Raw genomic sequence first — 23,044 nt, forward strand, 5'->3', positions numbered from 1 at the left:
GCCGGGGGGCCACTGCCGAGAAGGCTCGTTCCCTCGTCCCCACCAGCCGCACTTGAGACGGTGGTAGGAGCGCGAGAAGAGCCTCCCCGGAAGATCTCAAGGTCCGCACTGGCTCATAGGAGGAGATGCGATCACGGAGATAGGTAGGGCCCAAGCCGTGTAGGGCTTTATAGGTCAAAACCTGCACCTTGAATTGGGCCCGGCAGTTTATCGGCAGCCAGTGGAGCTGCTTTAATAGGGGCATTGTGTGCTCCCTATAGCCGGCTCCCGTTAGAAATCTGGCTGCTGATCTTTGAACCAGTTGGAGTTTCCGGGCCGTCTTCAGGGGCAGCCCCACGTAGAGAGCATTGCAGTAATCCAGTCTGGATGTAACTAAGGCATGGACCACCGTGGCCACCGTGGCCAAATCAGACTCCCAATTCAACTCCCAGAAATCCTAACAGCTGGTAAACTGGCCAAAACACCTGGGGACACACAGGTTGAGAACCACTAGTCTAGCAGAACCAACAGGGACGTATTCCCCCTGTGTAGGTCAACCATCGTAATAACTAAAAGTGTCTCAGGGTGCATCTACATTGTGAAATTCATGCAGTATTACAAGGTCTTTAGCCTTTTCTGACAAAGACTGCTGGTGCCTTGTCAACCACTCCCATAATTGCATAGCACTGAGCCATGGCAGTTAAAGTGATGTCAAACTGCATTAATTCAACAGTGTAAATGTGCCCAAAGTCCCACAGCAAGGCCAAAAGCAAGATTAAAATGGATCTGGACAATCCATTTCATCCAAGAACCTTCAAAGGCCACCACATGCTCCAGTTCTACTATAATATTAAATTATTCTGTATTTTAACTCTGGACTGGAAATTAAGACAAATGGCTTTAAGATTCCCACCAAGATACACCCCCCCCCCAAAGTGGTACAAGTAATGGCTTTATACTTTGCTATCAGAAAGTTTAGCCTTTCCTGTTGCTCTAACTTCCTAATTGTGAGAGCTGTTTGGCAATGGAACTCTCTGCCCCGGAGTGTAGTGGAGAGTCCTTCTTTAGGGACCATCTGTCAGGGGTGCTTTGAATGAGATTTTCCTGCTTCTTGGCAGGGGGTTGGACTGGATGGCCCACGAGGTCTCTTTCAACTCTATGATTCTATGATTTTAATCATGTTATGCCTCTCCTTAAATTCCCGCACTGACTTCCTGCAGAATCCTGGATTCAGCATGAATTTCTAGTAATTACCTTCAAAACAATTCATGACTTTGTTCCTCTTTCTCTGCACAGTCTTCAAATTGAAGCAGGATGGTTATCTGATGGGCATGTTGTTGCTGGAGTTTCTGCATTGAGTGGTAGGGGGGTTGGCCTATGGGCCCCTTTCCAACTGTACGGTAGTATGATTCCATGGTCCCCACTTTCCACTGCACTTATATCCTGATACATCCCTAATTGTGACCTTTGCTCCAACAAAAGTCACAATTAGCCCTACATCACAGCAATGCAGTTAGCTCCACATCACAGTTAGCCCCACATCACAGTCATGCACATCACAGCAAAGCTCCAGATGGAAGCAGTGTAAGAAAGTGGGGAGGGAAGCAGATCTTGAGAAAAAGCTGCCAAACAAAGTCGGAAGATTTCCCCTTCTTTGTTAATGAGCTCCTAGATCAGTGGTTCTCAACTTGTGGGTCCCCAGGTGTTTGCCTGAAATCCCAGTCAATTTGCCAGCTGTTAGGATTTCTGGGAGTTGAAGACCAAAACATCTGGGGACCCACAGATTGAGAACCACTGTCCTAGATAGAATCTCACTTTTTGTCCATGATCCCAGCAGGTGTGATCATGGCACTTTGAAAAGGAGGCCAGAACACCACAGGTATTGTGGGGGCATTATTTTTGATCAGACTGAATCCTTTTTCCTGATCTATCTTATGACTATCTGAATTGAATTTCATTTTGTTTACCTTCATTCAGCCAATTATTGATAGCAGACATTGGGTTAGTACTGGGACACTTTTCTTGGAAGTAATGGAAAGGAGGGATAGAATTTGGTGTTATCAGCATTCTGGTGACATCTAACTTCACAACTCTAGATAACGTCTCCCAGTAGTTTCCTATTGAATAGTGTGGAGAAGAAAACAGAAGAAACCATGGGTCAAGCAGGAACCCCCTCACCATCATCTTCTGAGTTCAACCCTTCAAGAAGGACAGGAACCATTGTTGAACAATGACCCCCAATTCCTATTCCTGAGAGGTTACTCAGAAGGATACCATGGTCAATAGCAGGGGTCCCCAAACTAAGGCCCGGGGCCCGGATGCGGCCCTCCAAGGTCATTTACCTGGCCTCCGCCCTCAGTTTTATAATATAATATATCGTATATACATATAATATTGATAATAATATTATAATGTAATACAACACTAATAATAATAATAATACCATTCAATAGTATTAATTATATATTACTAATAATATTACTAATAATATTACAGTATAGTGGTACAGTCCAATATAGTAATATATAATGCTAATAGTGTGCTATACTAATACAGTAGAGTCTCACTTATCCAACATAAACGGGCCGGCAGAACGTTGGATAAGCGAATATGTTGGATAATAAGGAGAGATTAAGAAAAAGCCTATTAAACATCAAAATAGGTTATGATTTTACAAATTAAGCACCAAAACATCATGTTATACAACAAATTTAACAGAAAAAGTAGTTCAATACGCAGTAATGTTATGTTGTAATTACTGTATTTACAAAATTAGCACCAAAATATAACGTTATATTGAAAACATTGACTACAAAAATGCATTGGATAATCCAGAACGTTGGATAAGCGAGTGTTGGATAAGTGAGACTCTACTGTAATATAACATTGTATGTACATATAATTTGTAAGCCACTCTGAGTCCCCTTTGGGGCGAGAAGGGTGTGATACAAATGTCATAAATAAATATAGTAAATAAATAAATAAATTTTAGACTTAGGCTCGCCCAAAGTCTGAAATGACTTGAAGGCACACAACAACAACAACAACAACAATCCTAATTAACTTGACTATCTCATTGGCCATAAGCAGGCCCTCACTTCCCATTGAAATCCTGATAAATGTATGTTGGTTAAAATTGTTTTTATTTTTAAATATTGTATTGCTCTTTCATTGTTATTTCATTGTTCTTGTTGTTGTTTTTGCACTACAAATAAGACATGTGTTGTGTACATCAAAATTTGTTTGTATTTTTTTTTTCAAATGATAATTTGGCCCCTCAACAGTTTGAAGGATTGTGGAATGGCCCTCTGCATAAAAAGTTTGGGGACCCCTGGTCAATAGCATCAAAAGCCACTGAAAGGTCCAGCAGAACACATACCTCTTTCCAGTCCCAGCTCCAGTTCCACTTCAATCAGTAACCAAAATTGCCTCTGTCCCATAGCAAAGCTGAAGCCAGATTGAAATGCATCCACTCAATTCAAGAATGCCTGAAGCTAGGAGCCCACAACATTTTCCAGCTCTAGTATAACACTAAATTGTTTTATATTTTAAACAGACTGTACACTGTCATGAGAATATTTGTTAGTACTGAAAATTCAGGACAAATAACCCTTAGAATTCCTACCTAATGATATATGTTTCTTCAAAGGACCCTCCCCACCCCCAAGTGGTGTAAGGAATGGCATATAAACCCAAGGGGGGGCTGTCTCTTTGTGAATCTTTATATCTGCCAACAAATAAACTATTCTCTTTCCCCATGACTGATCTCTTCCTAAGCATTCTCCAGAATACACAAGCTCTGTCTACCAGGAAGAATGGTAAACTCTCCATCAATTGACACCTTTGAATTGTACTGCTTTAAACAAAAATGTGTTGATAACAGGAATGCTTCCGGAAGGCTTCCTAGAGCTATAAATAGGACATTATGCAGCTATTCCATGTTTCTGTTGTTCTTGTTAACTATTTGTGCCCATCTTTTTTCCGAAATATGGACTCAAGGCAATTTACAAGTTTAAAAAAATACAGCATGATTAAAAATATACAAAAACTGACAATAAAATTAAATTAAACTATTAAAGTAAACTTTATTTTTAAAATTTCAGTTCTAACAGACTGTTGGGTTAAAACTGGAAGGACAACAATAAGAGGAGCATTCTGGCCTTCCTGGGAACGGGATTTTAGAGCCTGGGGGAGCCACCAAAAAGACATCTTTTTTGCTTTACCAGTTTTTTCTGTTAATAAAAAAGACAGATGAAAATGGCTATGAGCAAAAGATGCTATGAGTCCAGGGTGCTCCAGGACTTATCGCTGACCCTGGAGCCTCAGGTGTTGATGGTGGCCAGGAGTGCCTTTGACAATTAAAACTTGTGCGCCAGTTGCACCGATTCTTTGAGACACCAGATCTGGCCATGGTAATCCACATCTTAGTCACATCCCATTTGGACTACTGCAACACTCTCTACAAGGGGCTGCCTTTGAAGATAGTTTGGAAGCTTCGACTGGTCCAGAGATCAACAGATACTAACAGATACTAACTGGAGCACCGCTCGGGGAGAGAACCATTCCCATGTTGTTGCAGCTCCACTGGATGCCAGACTGCTTCCGGGCTAAATACAAAGTGCTGGTCATTACCTTTAAAGCCCTAAACAGCTCGGGTCCAGGCTATTTGATGAACTGCATCTCCCGCTACAGACCAACTTGAACACTGTGGTCATCAGAGGAGGCCCTGCTCTCAGTCCCACCCCCATCTCAAGTGCGGCTGGTTTGAACAAGAGAAAGGGCCTTCTCCATGGTCTCCTCCTACCTCTGGAATTCTCTTCCTAAGGAACTAAAGATGGCCCACTCTCTCCCTGCCTTTAAGAAACAGCTGAAAACATACTTTTGCTCACTGGCTTATGAGGAGGAGGAATAGATGGTAGTACTGCCATTATACCTCTGATTAATATCTTGTATCCATATCCCCCATTAGCTCAGTAGACATCTTGAGCAATGACCAATCTTTACCCCTAAAGAACTCTGCTAGTTCTGATAAACTGATGCTTCTGTTTGATATTTTGTTTGTTTCATGTTTGATATAATAGGTTGCATTTCCTAATTAAATTTTAGTTGTTAAGTTACAATTTGCTCATATATGTTGATTTGTCAACTTTTATAATCTATGGGTTTATAGCTTGTTATGAGCAGACATTGAATGTATGCCTTTAATTATTGGATCTACCCTGAGTTTCTTCGGGAAGATAGGGTAGAATACGAATAAAGTTTGTATTTATCATCATCATCACCATCACCATCATCACATGATTAAATCAACTTTAGCAAGATAAAAGCTTTCTTTGGAACAGAGCTTCGAATACTTTTTTTTTTTTTTACTATAACTCTAAAAATACCTTTACAATACTGGGACTTAAAGTCTAAAAAAACAACTTTTCTAAGCTCTAGTCTTGATGCTTCTTGATCACTATTCATGGAGCTGGCAAGATCACCTGACCCAAATGTGATTGAAGGAGTCCATGCTACTTTCCACTCCTTTTACTACACAATCCAAGTGGAGTTGTTTTCCTGTGATGTTATCTATCATTAAACAACTAGAGACATGCTTACACCTTGATAATGCTAAATGCTTATATTCTGTAAATTTATTCCAAAGATGATTATTTAGAGAACATTTGTGTTGCTTCTTTTCACTGCAACTTGTATGAGTTCTCCTTAACTCTGATCTTAATAAAGTTCCTTTCCCATGTTTGAATGTGTATTTTCAACATCTAAGAGGCATTCTTCCATGTGCTAGATCAGTATGGGCTGAATCTCTTCTGACTTCCTTTACTAAAACTCTGAGATTCTCTAACTGAAGCTGATCGTGCCAGCGATGGATACTGGGAACTCGAATTCAAAGTGTAATCTTTCCAAGTACAATAATGGCTCAGAAAATTGACATGTGTGCTAAGAACTAAAAGAATAGGATTTCTTTAGGTATCCTGTCACTTCACTCCTTTGAGCATGAGGACAAGACCTAAGTGTCCTCAACACCTTTTCCAGCAAAAAAGAAGTCAGTGTGCTTCCCACAGAATTCCCACACATGATTCCTGCCAAGCTGTGTCTGTCAAAAGCCTAGCTGGTTCTGTATGAAACAAAACATCTGCCTCCAATTTCCTGTTTTGATCTCCTTCATAGGTTATTAATTCTGTTCAAAAGAACTTTCAATATCTGCAATCAAGAGCATAACTATATCCACAAGATGCAGTACAGCCAATGGTCAGAGAATGCACTCCAAATTGCTTCAAACTGCTTCTAATGGGAGTGAAAGGCTTGGAAAAAATGAACTACAACTCCCAGACCATGCCAGCTGAAGAATTCTGAAAGTTCTAGTTCAAAATGTATTTTTTTTTTACAAATATAAGGTTGAGAAATATAAACTAAGGGACTTTCCACACAGACATATAACCCAGAATATCAAGGCAGATAATCCTCAATCTGCTTTGAACTGGGTTATCTGAATCCACGCTGCCATATAACCCAGTTCAATGTGGATTTTATACAGCTGTGTGAAAGGGGCTTAAGTGATTATTTCCCAATGAGATCAGCCACAAAACAGCTTCAGGCTAAATTCCATGGATATCGTATTGGAACAAAGGCTGATAAATCGTCGTGGAGTAGTGAATACATTTAGGCTTTCCAAACAACATGTGAAGCGTTTTTAAATATTGTCTGAGCATAACTGTTGGGACTTCAATAATTTTAAAGATACTACTGCAAACCTTCCTCTTAGCCATACGAAAACAAATTCATGTAACTTTACACAAAATGGGTTTACAGTACACATAATCCAAAATCCACAAGACAGTTCCACTGGCTACTGATGATGAAGATATAATACAAAGGCTCATTAACATACCCTCATTTATTTTAATTATTATTAAACTCTGGATTTTATTTATAGGGGATTTCAATGATTAACAATTTATAACAAACATAACCATGAAAGTGTCAATCTGTATAACAAGCAGCATCAAACACCAGAAGGGAGCAAACATACAAAGCCATTTAAAAGGGATTTAACAACATTTATTGCTGTTGTGCGCCTTCCAGCCCTTTCTATCTCACAGTGACATTTGAAAGCGAACCTATTTTTTTTTCTTACAAGATTTGTTCAAAGGAGGGTTTGCCATTGCCTTCCTCTGAGGCTGAGAGAGTGTGATATTTCTAAGGTCCAAATAAATCTGTGCCCACTTTGGTTCTGTGCTGTGGGAAAATTTGATGTACGACTGTTTTGGGTGGGAATCTGGATTTTTTAGACTTTAATGAGTGTCTTTGAAAGCTTCCAGGGAAAAGTGTTGCTTTTCTTGTGTGTTCATATTGAGTTGGCATCAGGAACTGGACAAATTGGTAAAAAGCAAGTATTGCCTGTTTAAAAGTGTGTAGATATTATATATCTTCACAGTTGGTTTCATTCATGGTTGGACTCAGCTGGGAAGCAGATAGTGACCCCAAGGAGAAGGAGGGGGGAAAGCAGTCCAAATGTGAATTTGGACAGGGAAAATCTGTGACCATTAATAATAAGTCAATGCGATGTATTATGAAGGGAGAAATCTGGGGCAGCTCTAAATACTCTGTGATCATTTTGCTGTGTAAACAACCACTTAGTGGGTTCCATGACTAAACAAGAATTCAAAGTATTGAATCCTGGTTCAATACTTAAACTACTACACTATCTTGGTGCTCAGAAAACAAACATTGGCTGAAATAAAGCATATTCAATTATAAGAGCAATATTACAGTGATTCACATGGTTATAATGATAATATCTTTAATTTTATCTTTGAAATATCAATATTTAGTCTTAATGATTAAAGGCAGCTACAATTTTAGCATTGGGATGAATGCCATGTAAGCAGCCAACTGAAGGCTCTTTTCTGCCTAAAATGGAGCCACAAATGATAGTACCCAACCACTCACCCAGATCAAGGTACTTAAATTCAGAAACCAATCAGATTGTTTTGACAAATGAGATAGAAAATCTCAGAGATGACTCTTCCCATATGGATAACACAAAATTAGCAACGCTGAATTTACTTAGAGCAGTTTGTATTGTAGCAAATTCAACGACACGGTCCTTTCAGAAGCTAATGTCCCAAGCTCTGATCAGCACTTATCCAGAGCATGCTACTTGGTTCCACAGGCCAGTTTAATGAACTGCAGCTGATATCCAAAAATATGAATGAGAAACTGTCCAGAATGGCAAGACAGGACGATCTGAATGGTGGAAATGGAAAGTGCTACTGTGTCTCTCTTCCCTTCATCTGACTTTTATTTTTATTCTGACTTTCCAATTTTTAACACAGTTTTTATGACGTCGATAACATATGTGAACCTCTAAAATAGCTAGAAGAGCTGTTTTACGAGGAAAATAAGAAATAAAACAATCAACAAACTGTCAGCCGCTCATTGGAAAATGCAGTCGAAGTTATTGCTTGAGACGGTGGGGAAAGCAGCATATGGCAAGAACAAATTACTTGGGATGAGTATCACACACAGATTTATATTTGGTAATTAGCATAGGAAGAATCCAATAATTATAATAATTGCTATGCCTCTTGTGTCAGCACCTGAAATGAGGGGAAATCCAGGATACTGTAAATCCAGTTTGCGAACATTGCTTTTCTAAACTATACTTTCCAGAATTACTCAGACAGCATGGTCCAAAGATATGTATAGGTCTCCAAAGTTGAATTATCAAGCCACCTATGATAGATGGGGGGTGGGGTGGGGGTGGAGAATGTACCAATTAGACCCAACCCTAAATTCCACTTTTACCTGGACCTATCTCAATCAAATTTGTTTTCCAAAGGTGATTTTTTTGGCAATTTATTATTACCAAAGGACCACAAATGCAAGAAAAGCACCTTTACTTGCTTGTCTCTGAGGTCACCCTCCAGTAGGCCTCTTTCAGCTGAAATTTGCAGCCAGAAGTCATATGATATCACTTTTAGTGCATTACTAATGTGTTTATAGGGCCTACGGGGCAGGAGAAGTCACAAACGCAAAACCTATTCCCTGGATTTCTCCATAGTTGCCTATCCATGCCCTAAAGGGCATTTATGGATAAGTCATTGTTCACGACAAGTCATGGGGATCAAGAGGATGGCTTTATTCTCTTAAGACCATTTCCTGCTGGGTAGATGCAGGGAACGCTGCTGATGTATCATATCTGGATTTCAGTAAGGCCTTCAACAAGATCCCCCATGACCTTCTGGCAAGCAAACAAGTCAAATGTGGGCTAGGCAAACTAAGGTTAGGTGGATCTGTAATTGGTTAAGCGAACGAAGCCAAAGGATGCTTAGGGGTGCTTCCTCTTCATCCTGGAAAGAAGTGACGAGTGGAGTGCGGCAGGGTTCCCTCCTGGGCCCAGTTCTGTTCAACATCTTTATTAATGACTTATGAAGGGCTAGAAGGCATGATCATCAAGTTTGCAGATGACACCAAATGGGAAGTAATAGCTAATACTCCAGAAGACATGAGCAAAATCCAACACAATCTTAACAGATAAGAGAAATGGGCTAATAAATAAAATGAAGTTCAATGGAGACAAATGCAAGATACTCTGCTTAGGCAGAAAAAATGAAATGCAAAGATACAGAATGGGGGACGCCTGGCTCAATAGCAGTACATGTGAAAAAGATCTTGGAGTCCTTGTGGACAACAACTTAAACATGAGCCAACAATGCAATGCGGCGGCAACAGTCTTGGACAGCAACGGCTCCCAAAGTGACCCATTTAAGGTTGAATCAGGTGTCAAGCAGGGATGTGTTATTGCCCCCACCTTATTTTCCATCTTCATCGCTATGATACTTCACCTTGTTGATGGGAAGCTTCCCACCGGAGTGGAAATCATCTATCGGACAGATGGCAAGCTATTTAACCTCAGCAGACTGAGAGCCAAAACCAAGGTCACCACAACATCTGTTATAGAACTCCAATATGCTGATGACAACGTAGTCTGTGCGCGTTCAGAAGAAGACCTACAAGCCACTCTAAACACCTTCGCAGAAGCATACGAGAAGCTCGGCCTCTCACTGAACATCGAGAAAACCAAAGTGCTCTTCCAACAGGCACCAGCTAATCCCTCTGCAAAGCCAGGAATACAGCTTAACGGTGCAACATTAGAAAATGTTGACCATTTCCGCTACCTTGGTAGCCACCTCTCCACAAAAGTCAACATCGACACTGAAATACAACACCGCCTGAGCTCTGCGAGTGCAGCATTTTTCCGTATGAAGCAGAGAGTGTTTGATGACCGGGACATCCGTAGAGAGACCAAGGTGCTTGTTTACAAAGCCATTGTCCTCCCAACCCTGCTCTATGCCTGCGAAACGTGGACTGTGTACAGACGTCACACCAAACTCCTGGAGCGTTTCCATCAGCGTTGTCTCAGGAAAATCCTGCAAATCTCTTGGGAAGACAGGCGGACAAATGTCAGCGTGCTTGAGGAAGCAAAGACCACCAGCATTGAAGCGATGCTCTTACGCCATCAACTCCGTTGGACTGGCCACGTTGTCCGAATGCCCGATCACCGTCTCCCAAAGCAGCTCCTCTACTCTGAACTCAAGAATGGGAAACGGAATGTTGGAGGGCAGGAAAAGAGATTTAAAGATGGACTCAAAGCCAACCTTAAAAACTGTGGCATAGACACTGAGAACTGGGAAGCCCTGGCCCTTGAGCGCTCTAATTGGAGGTCAGCTGTGACCAGCAGTGCTGCGGAGTTTGAAGAGGCACGAACGGAGGGCTTAAGGGAGAAACGTGCCAAGAGGAAGGAGCGTCAAGCTAACCCCGACCGGGACCGCCTTCCACTTGGAAACCGATGTCCTCACTGCGGGAGAATATGCGGGTCAAGAATCGGTCTCTTCAGTCACCTAAGAACACACGCCCAAGATACCAAGGTTGGAAGACCATCGTCCTCGAACGACGAGGGATCGCCTAAGTAAGTAAGTAAGTAAGCGGCGGCAAAAAATGCCAATGGGATTTTGGCCTACATAAATAGGAGTATAGCATCTAGATCAGGGGTCCCCAAACTTTTTTAACAGGGGGCCAGTTCACGGTCCCTCAGACCATTGGAGGGCCGGATTATAGTTTTTTTAAAAAAAAGCTATGAACAAATTCCTATGCGTACTGCACATATCTTATTTTGAAGTAAAAACAAAAACAAAAAAGGAACAAATACAGTCTCAATGTTAATAATAATAATAATCATCATCATCATCATTATCATCAAAATAATAAAGAGGGTTGGAAGAGACCCCTTGGGACAACTACTCCCTCCCCCTTTTGCTTTTGTGCATCACATCATAATCAAAGCACCCCTGACAGATAGCCACCCAATAACAACAACAACAACAACAACAACAACAACAACACCATAATAAACATGGTTGGAAGAGACCCCTTGGGCCATAGAGTCCAACCCCTTTCTCCCTTTGTGAACCAAAACATAAAGCACCCCTGACCAACAACAACAACAACAACAATAATAATACACTAAAAATCAGGGTTGGAAGAAATTGCTAGCCTTCAAGAAAAATGAATCCACGACAGGGCTGCAAAGGAGGGAGTCTGTGTGGCAAGATAAAACGGGAGCCCTCTACCTTTTACCACAGGCATGCCCAGGGCCGGCCCCACTATTGAGGCACCTGACGCCGCCGCCTCGGGCGCAGGCCCGGGGGGGCGCCGTCAGGCTGGGCGGGAGGCGGGGCACCGCCCTGACGGTGCCCCGCCTCCCGCCCAGTGCGCCCTGGCCCGTCTGGCCTTTTCTAGCTGGCCAGAAAGCAGCAGAGGTCCCTCCAGGCCGCAATCGCGGCCTACAGGGACCTCCGCTGCTTTCTGGCCTGCTAGAAAAGGCCAGACGGGCGAGCGGGAGTAGCGTGGGAGGCGGGGCCAGCTCTGGCGCCGCCCCCCCCGCCCAGCGTGCCCTGGCCCCGCCTCCCACGCTGCGTGGGAGGCGGGGCCAGGGCACGCTGGGCGGGGGGCGGGGCCAACTCTGGCCCCGCCCCCCTCACTAATCGCCCTTGCCCCGCCTCCCACGCAGCGTGGGAGGCGGGGCAAGGGCACGCTGGGCGGGGCCAGGGCGCGGGAGGCTGGGCCGGTGGCGGGGGCGCTTTTCAGCACCCCCGCTTCCCATTAAAAAATATCTCCGGCCGGCCCTGGGCATGCCTCTATTGTTGTTTCGCCTCCTCCATTGCAGGAAGGCGCATACCAGGTGAGGGAGGAGGAGGAAAAGGAGTGTGCGAGGTGAGCGAGGAGGCAGGAAAGGCACGCATCTTTCCCTCCTCTCTCGTTCTGTGCAGGCCTTCCTCAGCGGTAGCGAGGAGGAAAGGAGGAAAGGCCCACGCCTTTTCCTCGCCCCGTGAGGCCCTTCCTCGACAGCGGGAAAGTTGCGTGCGTGACGAGGAAATGGCGTGCACCTTTCTCACTTCTCTCACCTCACGCGCACCTTTCCCACTGCCTTCCTCGACGGCAGCAGCGGGAAAGCTGCCTGCGAGGTGAGGGAGGAAAGTCACATGCCTTTTCCTCGCCTCGTGCAGCTCTTCCTCGGCGGCAGCAGCGGGAAAGGTGAGTGCAGGGCGAGGAAAAGCCATGCACCTTTCCTCCCTCACCCTGCGCTCACCTTTCCCGCTGCCTCCCTCAGCAGCGGCAGCGGGAAAGCGCCCCACGCAGCGGGGGAGGAATGCCTTTTCCTCCCCCCGTGCAGCCCTTCCTCGATGGTGGGAAAGCTGCCCCTGGGGTGAGGGAGGAAAGCCGCACACCTTTTCCTCGCCCCGTGCGGCCCTTCCTCAGCAGTGGCAGTGGGAAAAGTGCCTGTGGGGCGATGGAGATAAGAAAGGCATGTGCCTTTTCCTCCTTCTCCACACTACATGCACCTTTCTTGGCGGAGGAGGAAGGAGCCACCACCGCGGGGGCCGGATAAATGGCTCCGATGGGCCGGATGTGGCCCGCGGGCCGTACTTTGGGGACCCCTGATCTAGATCCAGGGAAGTCATACTACCCCCCTTTTCTGTCTTGGTCAGACCACACCTGGAATACTGTGTCCAATTCTGGGCACCGCAGTTGAAGGGAGATGTTGACAAACTGGAATGTGTCCAGAGGAGGGCAACTAAAATGATCAAGGGTCTGGAGAACAAGCCCTATGAGGAGAGGCTTAAAGAGCTGGGCATGTTTAGCCTGAAGAAGGGAAGACTGAGAGGAGACATGATGAGAGTCATGCATAAATAGGTGAGGGGAAGTCATAGGGAGGAGGGAGCAAGCTTCTTTTCTGCTGCCTTGGAGACTAGAACACGGAACAACAGCTTCAAACTACAGGAAAGGAGATTCCACCTGAACATTAGGAAGAACTTCCTAACTGTGAGAGCTGTTCAGCAGTGGAACTCTCTGCCCCGGAGTGTGGTGGAGGCTCCTTTTTTGGAGGCTTTTAAGCAGAGGCTAGATGGCCATCTGTCGGGGGTGCTTTGAATGTATTTTTTCTGCTTCTTGGGAGGGGGTTGGACTGGATGGCCCAGGAGGTCTCATCCAACTCTATGATTCTATGATTCTATAATTTTTCTGAGAACAACATTTCTTAATTTTTTCTGGCTATAGCCACATTTGTTCCATGAATTCATCTCAATCACCCCCTTTTCCTTAGAAAGCCATACACCAGCCAATTCAGACATCTGTCACTTGCTCTCTGGTTATATTAGCATTTTTTCTCTCACTGTTCTGTCATCTGTCAATATGTCTATGCGTAAACCACAAACATTTATACCACCATTATTTTTATGTTGTTGCTTATTCTTTGAGTAAGCCTGACATTCAAACAAACAATTCCACAGGAGCAGGAGCAGGGCATTTCCAGAAGACTTACGACCCAATAAAACCCTGATCTGGTTACAATGGAATGAGATCAAGGATGTACAATTCCCTTTTTTGGGGCCTTTAAAAAAAGTATTCACTTTGCAGCTTTGATTACACTGGACTGATAAGGTAAGATTCCAGCACTACAAGGATTAAATCTGATTCATGTGGGAAGCCTTCCAAAAATCTGAGAAAAGGGAACACAAGGGAGCTCATGTCTTCCTCCGGTTTCCAGAGTCAAAAACTATTTCAGCACAAGAATAATGGCCATCTAGCTCAGCGTTTTCATATCCAGTAAGGCTAGGTTTAAAAGTGTGTGTGATTAGAGCATTTTTAACAGTTCTAGCAGTTGAGTATTCATCACTCACCACTCTCAGTTTTGGATATACCCTTTCAGAGTGTCGGAAAATTACTTATTAGACCACAAATAGGGCATTCTGGAAGTTATAACAGGTTAAAAGTAACAGTCCTGAGCTCTGCTCTGAAACTAGAATGACCCTGTCTTAGGGACAGTGCTCAATGTCCCTGATGTGTTGCAATCTCTGAAAGAAATGGCAGCACTGGCAGTGCAGCAGGCATCATCATGTTCTCCAAAGATGGTCACTTTCCTCCTACTTACAGCCTTGCCTTTTACTGCCTTGGAACCAAAGCAGCCTGAACTGAGGCACTCACCCTAGTTTTCCTTTTAGAATACAGAGGTGACAAGATCAGAGGTGAAGTGTTGCTTGTTGCTTGTGTCTTCAAGTTGTTTCTGACTTATAGTGACTCTAAGGGTGTATCTCTACACTGTAGAATGAATGCAGGTCGACACCAATTTAATTGCCATGGCTTAATGCTATAGAATACAGGGAGTTGGAGTTGAGGGAGGTGCCAGCACTCTTTGGCAGATAAGTCTAAAGACTTTGGAAAACTACAACTTTCATAGTTCCATAACATTCTTTATCGTGTCAGAAGCAAATTGAGTAACCGCAAGTCGCTTCTGGTGTGAGAGAATCGGCTGTCTACAAAGATATTGCCCAGGAGACAATGTGTTACCATCCTGCTGGGAGGCTTCTCTCATTTCCTCACATAGGAAGCTAGGGCTGACAGACAGGAGTTCACCCCGTCTCGCGGATTCATAGAATCATAGAGTTGTAAGAGACCTCATGGGCCACCCAGTCTAATTCCCTGCCAAGAAGCAGGAAAATTTATTTATTTTATTTATTTATTTACAGCATTTCTACCCCACCTTTCTCATCCAGGGGGACTCAAGGCAGCTTACAAAAACTGGCACAATTCAATGCCAATAACAAAATTCAATAAATTCAATCACACTCAAAGCACCCCAACAGATGTCCATCCAGCTTCTGCTTAAAAGCCTCCAAAGAAGAAGCCTCCAACACACTCCAAGGCAGAGAGTTCCATTGCCGAACAGCTCTCACAGTGAGGAAGTTCTTCTTAATGTTCAGGTTTTTCCTAATGTTCAGGTGGATTCGAACCAGCAACCTTCAGTTCAGCAATTCAGCCAGCACAAGGGTTTAACCCACTCTGCCACCGCAGCCCCTTTCCATAACATTGAACCACAGCAATTAAAGTGGTGTTGAACTGCATTCTCAGGCAAACTTATAATGGGTTTTTTTCTTGGCGAGATTTGTTCAAAGAGGGTTTGCCTTTGTCTTCCTCTGAGGCTGTGAGAATGTGACTTGCCTAAAGTTAGCCAGTGATTTTCCATGGCCAAGCAGGGATTTGAACCCTGCTCTACCAGAATGCTAGTCCTGGTCCAGCACTTAAACCAATATCCCTCAGTGGCTTGAGGTGATGTATTAGCCCTTTTTAAATTAACTTCTCCAATACAGAGCATTTGTAGCATGAGAAATTAAAGGGACTTTTAAAAAGGGAACTCCTGCAGCTATTACCATGGAGCTATAATTCTGTTTACTTTTCTAAAGTAAGCTCCAGCGATTGGCAGGCTCCCACTGTTATAAATACGATAACACAGGGCATCTCTCTCTAGAGAATTCACCTTTCTTTGGGCCCCAGAAAATGCTCAAAGGCCATCTAACAAACCAATATTTGGTCAAGAGACAGTGTGCTTTTAAACAAAAAGCAAAAACCAACAAAAAAAGCCAAACTTTGTGCATGAAAAGCAGCAACGTTTTTCCACTAGCTCTTTCTTTGGATGTACTTATTGTTCTTTATAAATGCTGAGATTTGCTGTTGCCAAAAACAGCAACACGCATTTGTCTGACCAAGCATCTTTAACTTAACAGGAACATGAAGGCAATTGCGATGCTGCCTATGCAACCGCCTTATGTAACTGTGTTCATGCCTGGTGAGGAAACGGGATTTGCCATAATCTGCTACAGCTGTTGGGATGGGAGTACAAAAGACTGGAAGTGATCACCATGTCTGCACTACACGGGTGATCTGAGTTCATTCACTTTCTTTCACGTATCCGCCTCCAATTGTCCCCTTAAAGGATGTCATCCTTTAACAATAACTGCTTCATCTTACGCACAGACAGAAGATGAAACCATTAACCCGTTGGGTTTGATTCATTTCCACTTGGCAGAGTCAGTACGACTGATGTTTTGGAGGAAACAAAAACAACAGCAATAATACTTCTTTCAAAAGGAGCCAGTTGCTGACGGGATCCGCTTCAAATGAACTGTCAATACCAGTGGTAATAAATGTGCAAGTTAGTTCCTAGAACTTCAAAATTAAAACATGTTTTTTTTCCTGTCATTAAAACAAATTCTGATTTTACATAAAATTGTGAGTTAAGCTTGGAAAAATGCTTTAGGGAGAGATTCAGACTGTGGAATTATTGATTCATGTTGGTTGGGATATATCTGAGGTCCAAAAAGGCATATTTTAAAGTTCTGCTTATGGATCACAAAATATTAATTCTGTGGATATCAGTAGCATGTCTGTAGCCAGAAAATAAATTTGGGGGGGGGGGGGGCGGGGGGGTTGAAACTTTTTTTTTTTAGCAAATCATGAAGAGTAGTTCCATAATACAAAATAATTTATAAATCAGGCTCCATCGATAAACTTCAGTGGACACTCATGGGAATTTGGTTAATCAGTCAAAATTCATGAGTAAACCAGGGGTTTTTTATTCTGAAAAATTTGGGGGGAGGGTTGAACCCCTCCCCCTCCCCCCTTGGCTACAACCCTGATCAGCAGAAATCATGAAGTCCTGTTTCCAAGGAAGGATCTATATTGTAGAATTAAAGCTGTTTCACACCAATTTAAATCCCATGACTCAATGCTGTGGAATCCTTGATGCTGTCGTTTGGTAAGGCAACAGCACTATTTGGCAAAGAAAACTGTAACTCCTATGGTGAGTCAGGGCTGTCAAAGTAGAGCCAAAATGCAAATGATTCTACAATGTAGATACACCTCCAAGTCCCAAATGTATGAAGAGGAAGCAGGGCTTTGCAGACTAGCTTGTCCTTGATGTCACACAGAGAAGGATCCTATGCACATAAGATTGTACAAACCTTTGGGAACTCTGCACACTCAACGTTCCCAAATGTAAATAAGCCTTCATTTGTGGCGCAGTATTGCGTGAAGACATTTCAAACTATGCACACAGGGAGAAAAAGTTGAGGCAATTGAGCATGGCCCAGCTTCTCCTTTATGCCTTGAGAAAATCTGCAAGATACTCTTCTAAAGAATGTCTTTGTTTCACTTTGTTCTGCATTGTCCAGGCCTCACTGGTCACTTCTGCAGCATTATATCAAGTTCTGCCGGTGTTTTCAAAACTATCATTGCCCTCTCTCCCTCACATCTACACAATGTCTGCTTGTTTCTCACACAAAAAAAGACCCAGTGGGCAGGACTTTCCTGGTTCTTTTGCTGGAATGGGTCTGAAGAGGGCAAGTAGTTTTATGGGAATTGAGACTATTAGCTTCCATATACTCTGAGGATGCATCTACACTGTAGAATGAATGCAGTTTGACACCACTTTAACATTATCCAAAGCGTGTGTGTGTTTGTATAGCTGGAGTTACACTTTAAAAATGTACCTGTTCCCACTTAAATACAAATTCAGTTTAAGAACAAACCTACAGAACTTATCGTGTTTGTAACTTGCAGATTGCCTGCATTAACCTCCTGGCCAATCATGATGTTGTTCAGAAGCTCCCGTTAAGACAAGAACAAAAGATTCAGAGAAAGATCAATCTCATGAGCAGCATTATTTACCCGCAGGAGACTAGATTTTATTTGTCTATGGTGTCTGAAATAGACTCTGTTTGCAATATCATGGACTTGTTTGATTTCTGCCAAACATTATTATTATAGCATATGGCTCATTGTGTTAGGTACACCACATGCTAATATTGACAGGTGCAACTCCTGAACACTCAAAACTATTTCCTGCAAGAGGCCTGCTTCTGATAATTGCTTCAGTGAGGCTGGCAGGTGATTTGAAGGTGATTTGAAGGCTTTAATATAGGGAAAGTATAAAATTATATTTCCAGATCAGCTTGCATTTTGCCTTTACTCAAATAGGTTCTAGGCAGCACAGGTGGTTCTCTTCCTCCACACCTATATCTTCACAACACTTCAGTTTGGTCAGTCTGAAAGACAATAACTGGCATAATTTCGTCTATTGATTTTCATGGCTCTGTGAAGACTTGAACCTGGATTCCAGTCCACTAGAATAAATACAACCATTATCCATAGACAGAGAAACACACACATTCATCCAAAATCCCTAGTGGATATAAGATATGGATAGCATTGTGTATGTGGCACAGATGTGACCCTATTTCCCCAGCTGCAACTTATAAAAAACAAATATCCTTTGGATTTTCTTGGATGTACCCGTGGACCAGTACCTAAACTGCTTTGCTAATATGTGCCTCCTTGCCAAAAGCCTTTCTTCCTCTCTTCCAGTTTGGTGCTACCAACACTGAGTTTGTTCTGGTACAAATTCCTCAGTGAATTTCTGTGAAAAGAACAGATATGCTGTGGCAAAACATTTTCCTTCTGGGTTTTCTTTTCTAGGCTATATTATCCTTTTATACTCTTAAGGATATTACAGGCAAAGATGAAGTACTTTGGCCACATAATGGGAAGACAGGATACATTGGAGAAGATAATGATGCTGGGAAAAACAGAAGGAAAAAGGAAGAGGGGCCGACCAAGGGCAAGATGGATGGATGTTATCCTTGACGTGACTGATTTGACCTTGGAGGAGCTGGGGGTGGCAGCTGACAGGGGGCTCTGATGTGGGCTGCTCCATGAGGTTACGAAGAGTCGGAAGCGACAGAATGAATAAACAACAACATTTCACATATGGAAACTGGGCCAATATCTGGCTAAGCAACATCTGAGTGCGGTCAAAATGGCAAAAGTTATTAATGAGAAAAACACACGCAAGCTAGAAGAGTCTGCAGTAGTTTGTTTTTTCCTGCAGTGGTTCCCAACATTTTGACCTCCAGGTGTTTTGGACTTCAGCTCCCACAATTCTTAACAGCTGGTAAGATGGCTGGGATTTTTGGGAGTTGAAGACCAAAACACTACAGAGAAGAGCAAGATTTTGCACCTTCCTCTCCTTTCTCACACTACTGAATAGAGTACAAACAACTTTTCCCCTTTAAGCTCAAATTGCAGAGTAAACAAGCTGAAGAGAAAGGGGGAAAGTTGGACACACAGAGAGAAAATGAGACATTTTTAAAGCACTGGAAAAAGTGGTGTGACTGAGCAATCTAAACTTTCCCTTCCAAATTGGGGTTAAATACATGACAGACATTTTATTGGTACTTAGTTAAGATTGTGTAACAGTTATATGCTCCAAGTACTTCCAGATAGTGAGACATCCTGAGGATAGCACTGCCAGGTTTAATTTCCTTTGAATGAAAAACATGTTTACTTTGTAATATGGTAGCCGATATTAATGTAGTAGCACTGGAAAGTAATGGTCAGTGTTGGACTATTACTATAGGAATCTTCTCAGCCTTAAAGTATTTTATAGTAATGTATTTTAACTGTGTTGTACTTCGCCTTGAGCCATGAGGAGAGGCGGGTAACAAATAAAATTATTATTATTATTATTATTATTATTATTATTATTATTATTATTGTTATTATTATTATTATTAGGGTTGGAATCAACCAAAGTCAAGTTGAAGGCACATAATAGTGTTGGACAAAAATTCCAAGAGACTGGGTTTTGAATCTCCATTGAGCCATGGAGACCCTATAGGTGATATTGGATAACTCACACTCTCTCAGTCTTAGGGCAGTGGTTCTCAACTTGGGGTCCCCATATGTTTTGTCCTTCAACTCCCAAAACACCTGGCGACCCACAAGTTGAGAACCACTGGTCTTAGGGGAAGATAATGGCAAACCTCCTCCAAACAATTCTTGCAACCCCCCCCCCCAAAACAAAACAAAACCCTAGGATAGGGTCACTATGAGTCAAAGTTGACCTGAAGTGACATGGCAACACCAGCTGTTGTCTATCTGTTAACTAATATGTGTAAAATGCTCTGTAAGGAAATTTTTATCAGTGGTATGCTGCTAGCATTTAAGAGTTGCAGGTCATTTCTTGAATTGCTACAAATTATAGAAAGACAGCCCCTGATGGCATAGCAGGTTAAACCCCTGAGCCGCTGAACTTGCTGACCAAAAGGTCAGCAGTTTGAATCCTGTTTGAATCCGGGGAGTGAGGTGAGCTCCCTCTGTTAGCTCCAGCTTCTGCTAACCTAGCAGTTTGAAAACATGCAAATGTGAGTAGATCAATAGGTACCGCTTCGGCAGGAAGGTAACGGTGCTCCATGCAGTCATGCCGACCATATGACCTTGGAGGTGTCTATGGACAATGCTGGCTCTTTGGCTTAGGAAGGGAGATGCGCACCAACACCCAGAGTCAGACATGACTGGACTTAATGTCAGGGGAAGCTCTTCCTGTTGTTCAGGTGGAATCTCCTTTCCTGTAGTTTGAAGCCATTGTTCCGCATCCTAGTCTCCAGGGCAGTAGAAAACAATCTTGCTCCCTCCTCCCTATAACTTCCTCTCACATATTTATACATGGCTATCATGTCTCCTCTCAGCCTTCTCTTCTGCATTAGTGGCATTAGGTAGAAGTAAGCAGGAGTTCCCGGTGACACAGCGGTTTAAACTGTTAAGCTGCTGAACTTGTTGACTGAAAGGTCAGCGGTTCTAATCCAGGGAGCAGGGTGAGCCCCCACTATTAGCTCCAGCTTCTGCCAACTAGCAGTTTGAAAACATGCAAATGTGGGTAGATCAATAGGTACCGTTCTGGCGAGAGAGTAAAGGTGCTCCATGTTAATGGACAACGCTAGCTCTTCGGCTTAAAAATGGAGATGAGCACCAACTCCCAGAGTCGGACACAACTAGACTTAATGCCAGGGGAATACCTTTACCTAAGTAATACATATTTAAATCTTAAAATGCTGTAACATATTTTGAAAATGTGATTGTCTTAATTCAGAAAATAATCCTATGTAAGAAATAACACAGACAGATAGAAATTCTAAATGATTTATACATTATCTTTTTAAGAGGGGTAGAAATTACTGTTATCAAATCCAGCATTTTCTGGAATCAGTACCGCTCTCTGCATTATACAAAATATATGCAGGCAAATATAAATTCAACTTCAGGTTGGATGGGGAGCACTGGAAGAGAATAAAGAAAACATTGGGTTATAATGTCTTGACAACAATGGCATCTCTGGAAAAAGGTGAGTGAACAAAGGCTAGTAATAATTCCACAGGCGAGGACCAATTAGAAACCAAACAATGGTAGCTAAAAATACACAGGAAAACTCTGAGTGCAACCAAGGTGAATATTGCTATGAAGGAGTCAGTAAATACTGAAGGTATAACACCCTGTCTCTTGCTAAGTAGAACTATCGTATAATGATGCAAAAAAGGCTAAACCCAGGATTTTTCAATGCCCGAGGAGAAGAATAAATGGCATCCCAATCCATCTAATTGGAGGGTGCCACTGACTAAAGGATACTAAGGACTGTAACCCATGATCTAGTGCACAGTAATCAAACACAGGCTTTTTATTTGGTGCATGAGGGAAAGAACATTATATTGCCAGGATACCTGGCAGTAAAATTATAACAAGAACAAGATCGGCAAACTAATCGCCTAACAATTGGCTGCCCTGAAGTTCTGAATTTGCTGTGCAACTTTCAGACAGAAATCAAAAGATGCATGCCTCACTTTCAGTCAGAGCTTTCTTCCTAATCTGCTAGTATACTGGGTTGTTTTCTTTAGTGACCTTTGTGTTGAAAGCATCTCTCTTATTTTAAAATAACTTCAAGTCGTTGAGACTGCAAAATCAAACACTCATGTTTTGTTTTATTATTGTGCAACAGCTGATTTGGAATACATAGCATTCTGGAGTAAATGGCATTTTTCATATCTTCTCAAGTTGGTTTGCTGTGACCTTATGTATGCACACCTGGAACATTTTATAAACTGCATACAAATAATGGCCTATATTTGAAAGCAGTTGTCCTTCTAGAAATTGCAGGGAAATGCAGCATTGAAAAATCACTGTCAGTTGCCTGCCAAAGGACATAATTACTTGCTTCCAGCCATACTCACTAGTCACTGTCATATCAGTAGATGTCCCAAGAAACTAGTATTTAACCTATGTACGATTCTAATGCACTTTTTACACAGAGATGCAAACTGATTTAAGGCAGCATAGGAATCAGCTATCAAAATCATTCACTGAAATGCTATGGAAGAGAATTTAGCATTCCTGACCTTATTAGATCCGCATTAGAACAATACAGACATAACACCTTAAAATTAATTGATAAATGACACTTTTGCACAGAAAAACTAAACAAAATAAATAACTATTCTTCCCAAAATGCTGGCCATGATATAAAGAAATTAGCATTTTACTGCAACATGTGGATTTATTGTCCTGAAGTGAAAAGATTTTGGAGAAATGTCTTAAATGCGTTGAGTCAAATATCACATAAAAGTGTCCACCATTCAGAAGCTTTGCTGTTGTTATTGATCTTTGAGAACAAAAATGAAAAAGAATTACTGCAGAAAGACTGAATTAAATTGCTCTTATGAATTAGAACAGGAAGTACTACAAGGTGGTAGAAAGTTGGTGGGGAAATCTATCTTATCACAATTGGCCTTCTATTTAATTGAATTACAAAGATTCATCTCTCTGTTAGATATATCCA

At 42.4% G+C, this 23,044-nt stretch overlaps 1 protein-coding gene across 2 annotated transcripts in view; it reads right to left on the minus strand.

Moving 5' to 3' along the window:
* Positions 1-23,044, minus strand: part of entpd1 (ectonucleoside triphosphate diphosphohydrolase 1) — a 61,481-nt gene that overhangs the window by 31,569 nt on the left and 6,868 nt on the right. The window contains exon 1 of one of the 2 annotated variants that reach the window (XM_062976383.1): positions 1,234-1,423. The exons of the other annotated variant lie outside the window; for it this stretch is intronic. Coding sequence (XP_062832453.1) covers positions 1,234-1,249 — 16 coding nt within the window. The 5' untranslated portion in view covers positions 1,250-1,423. Of the gene's footprint in view, positions 1-1,233; positions 1,424-23,044 lie in introns of those variants that run through there. 2 annotated transcript variants of the gene reach the window in all.

The sequence above is a fragment of the Anolis carolinensis genome, chromosome 3, assembly GCF_035594765.1.
Source record: "Anolis carolinensis isolate JA03-04 chromosome 3, rAnoCar3.1.pri, whole genome shotgun sequence".
Lineage (NCBI taxonomy): Eukaryota > Metazoa > Chordata > Lepidosauria > Squamata > Dactyloidae > Anolis > Anolis carolinensis.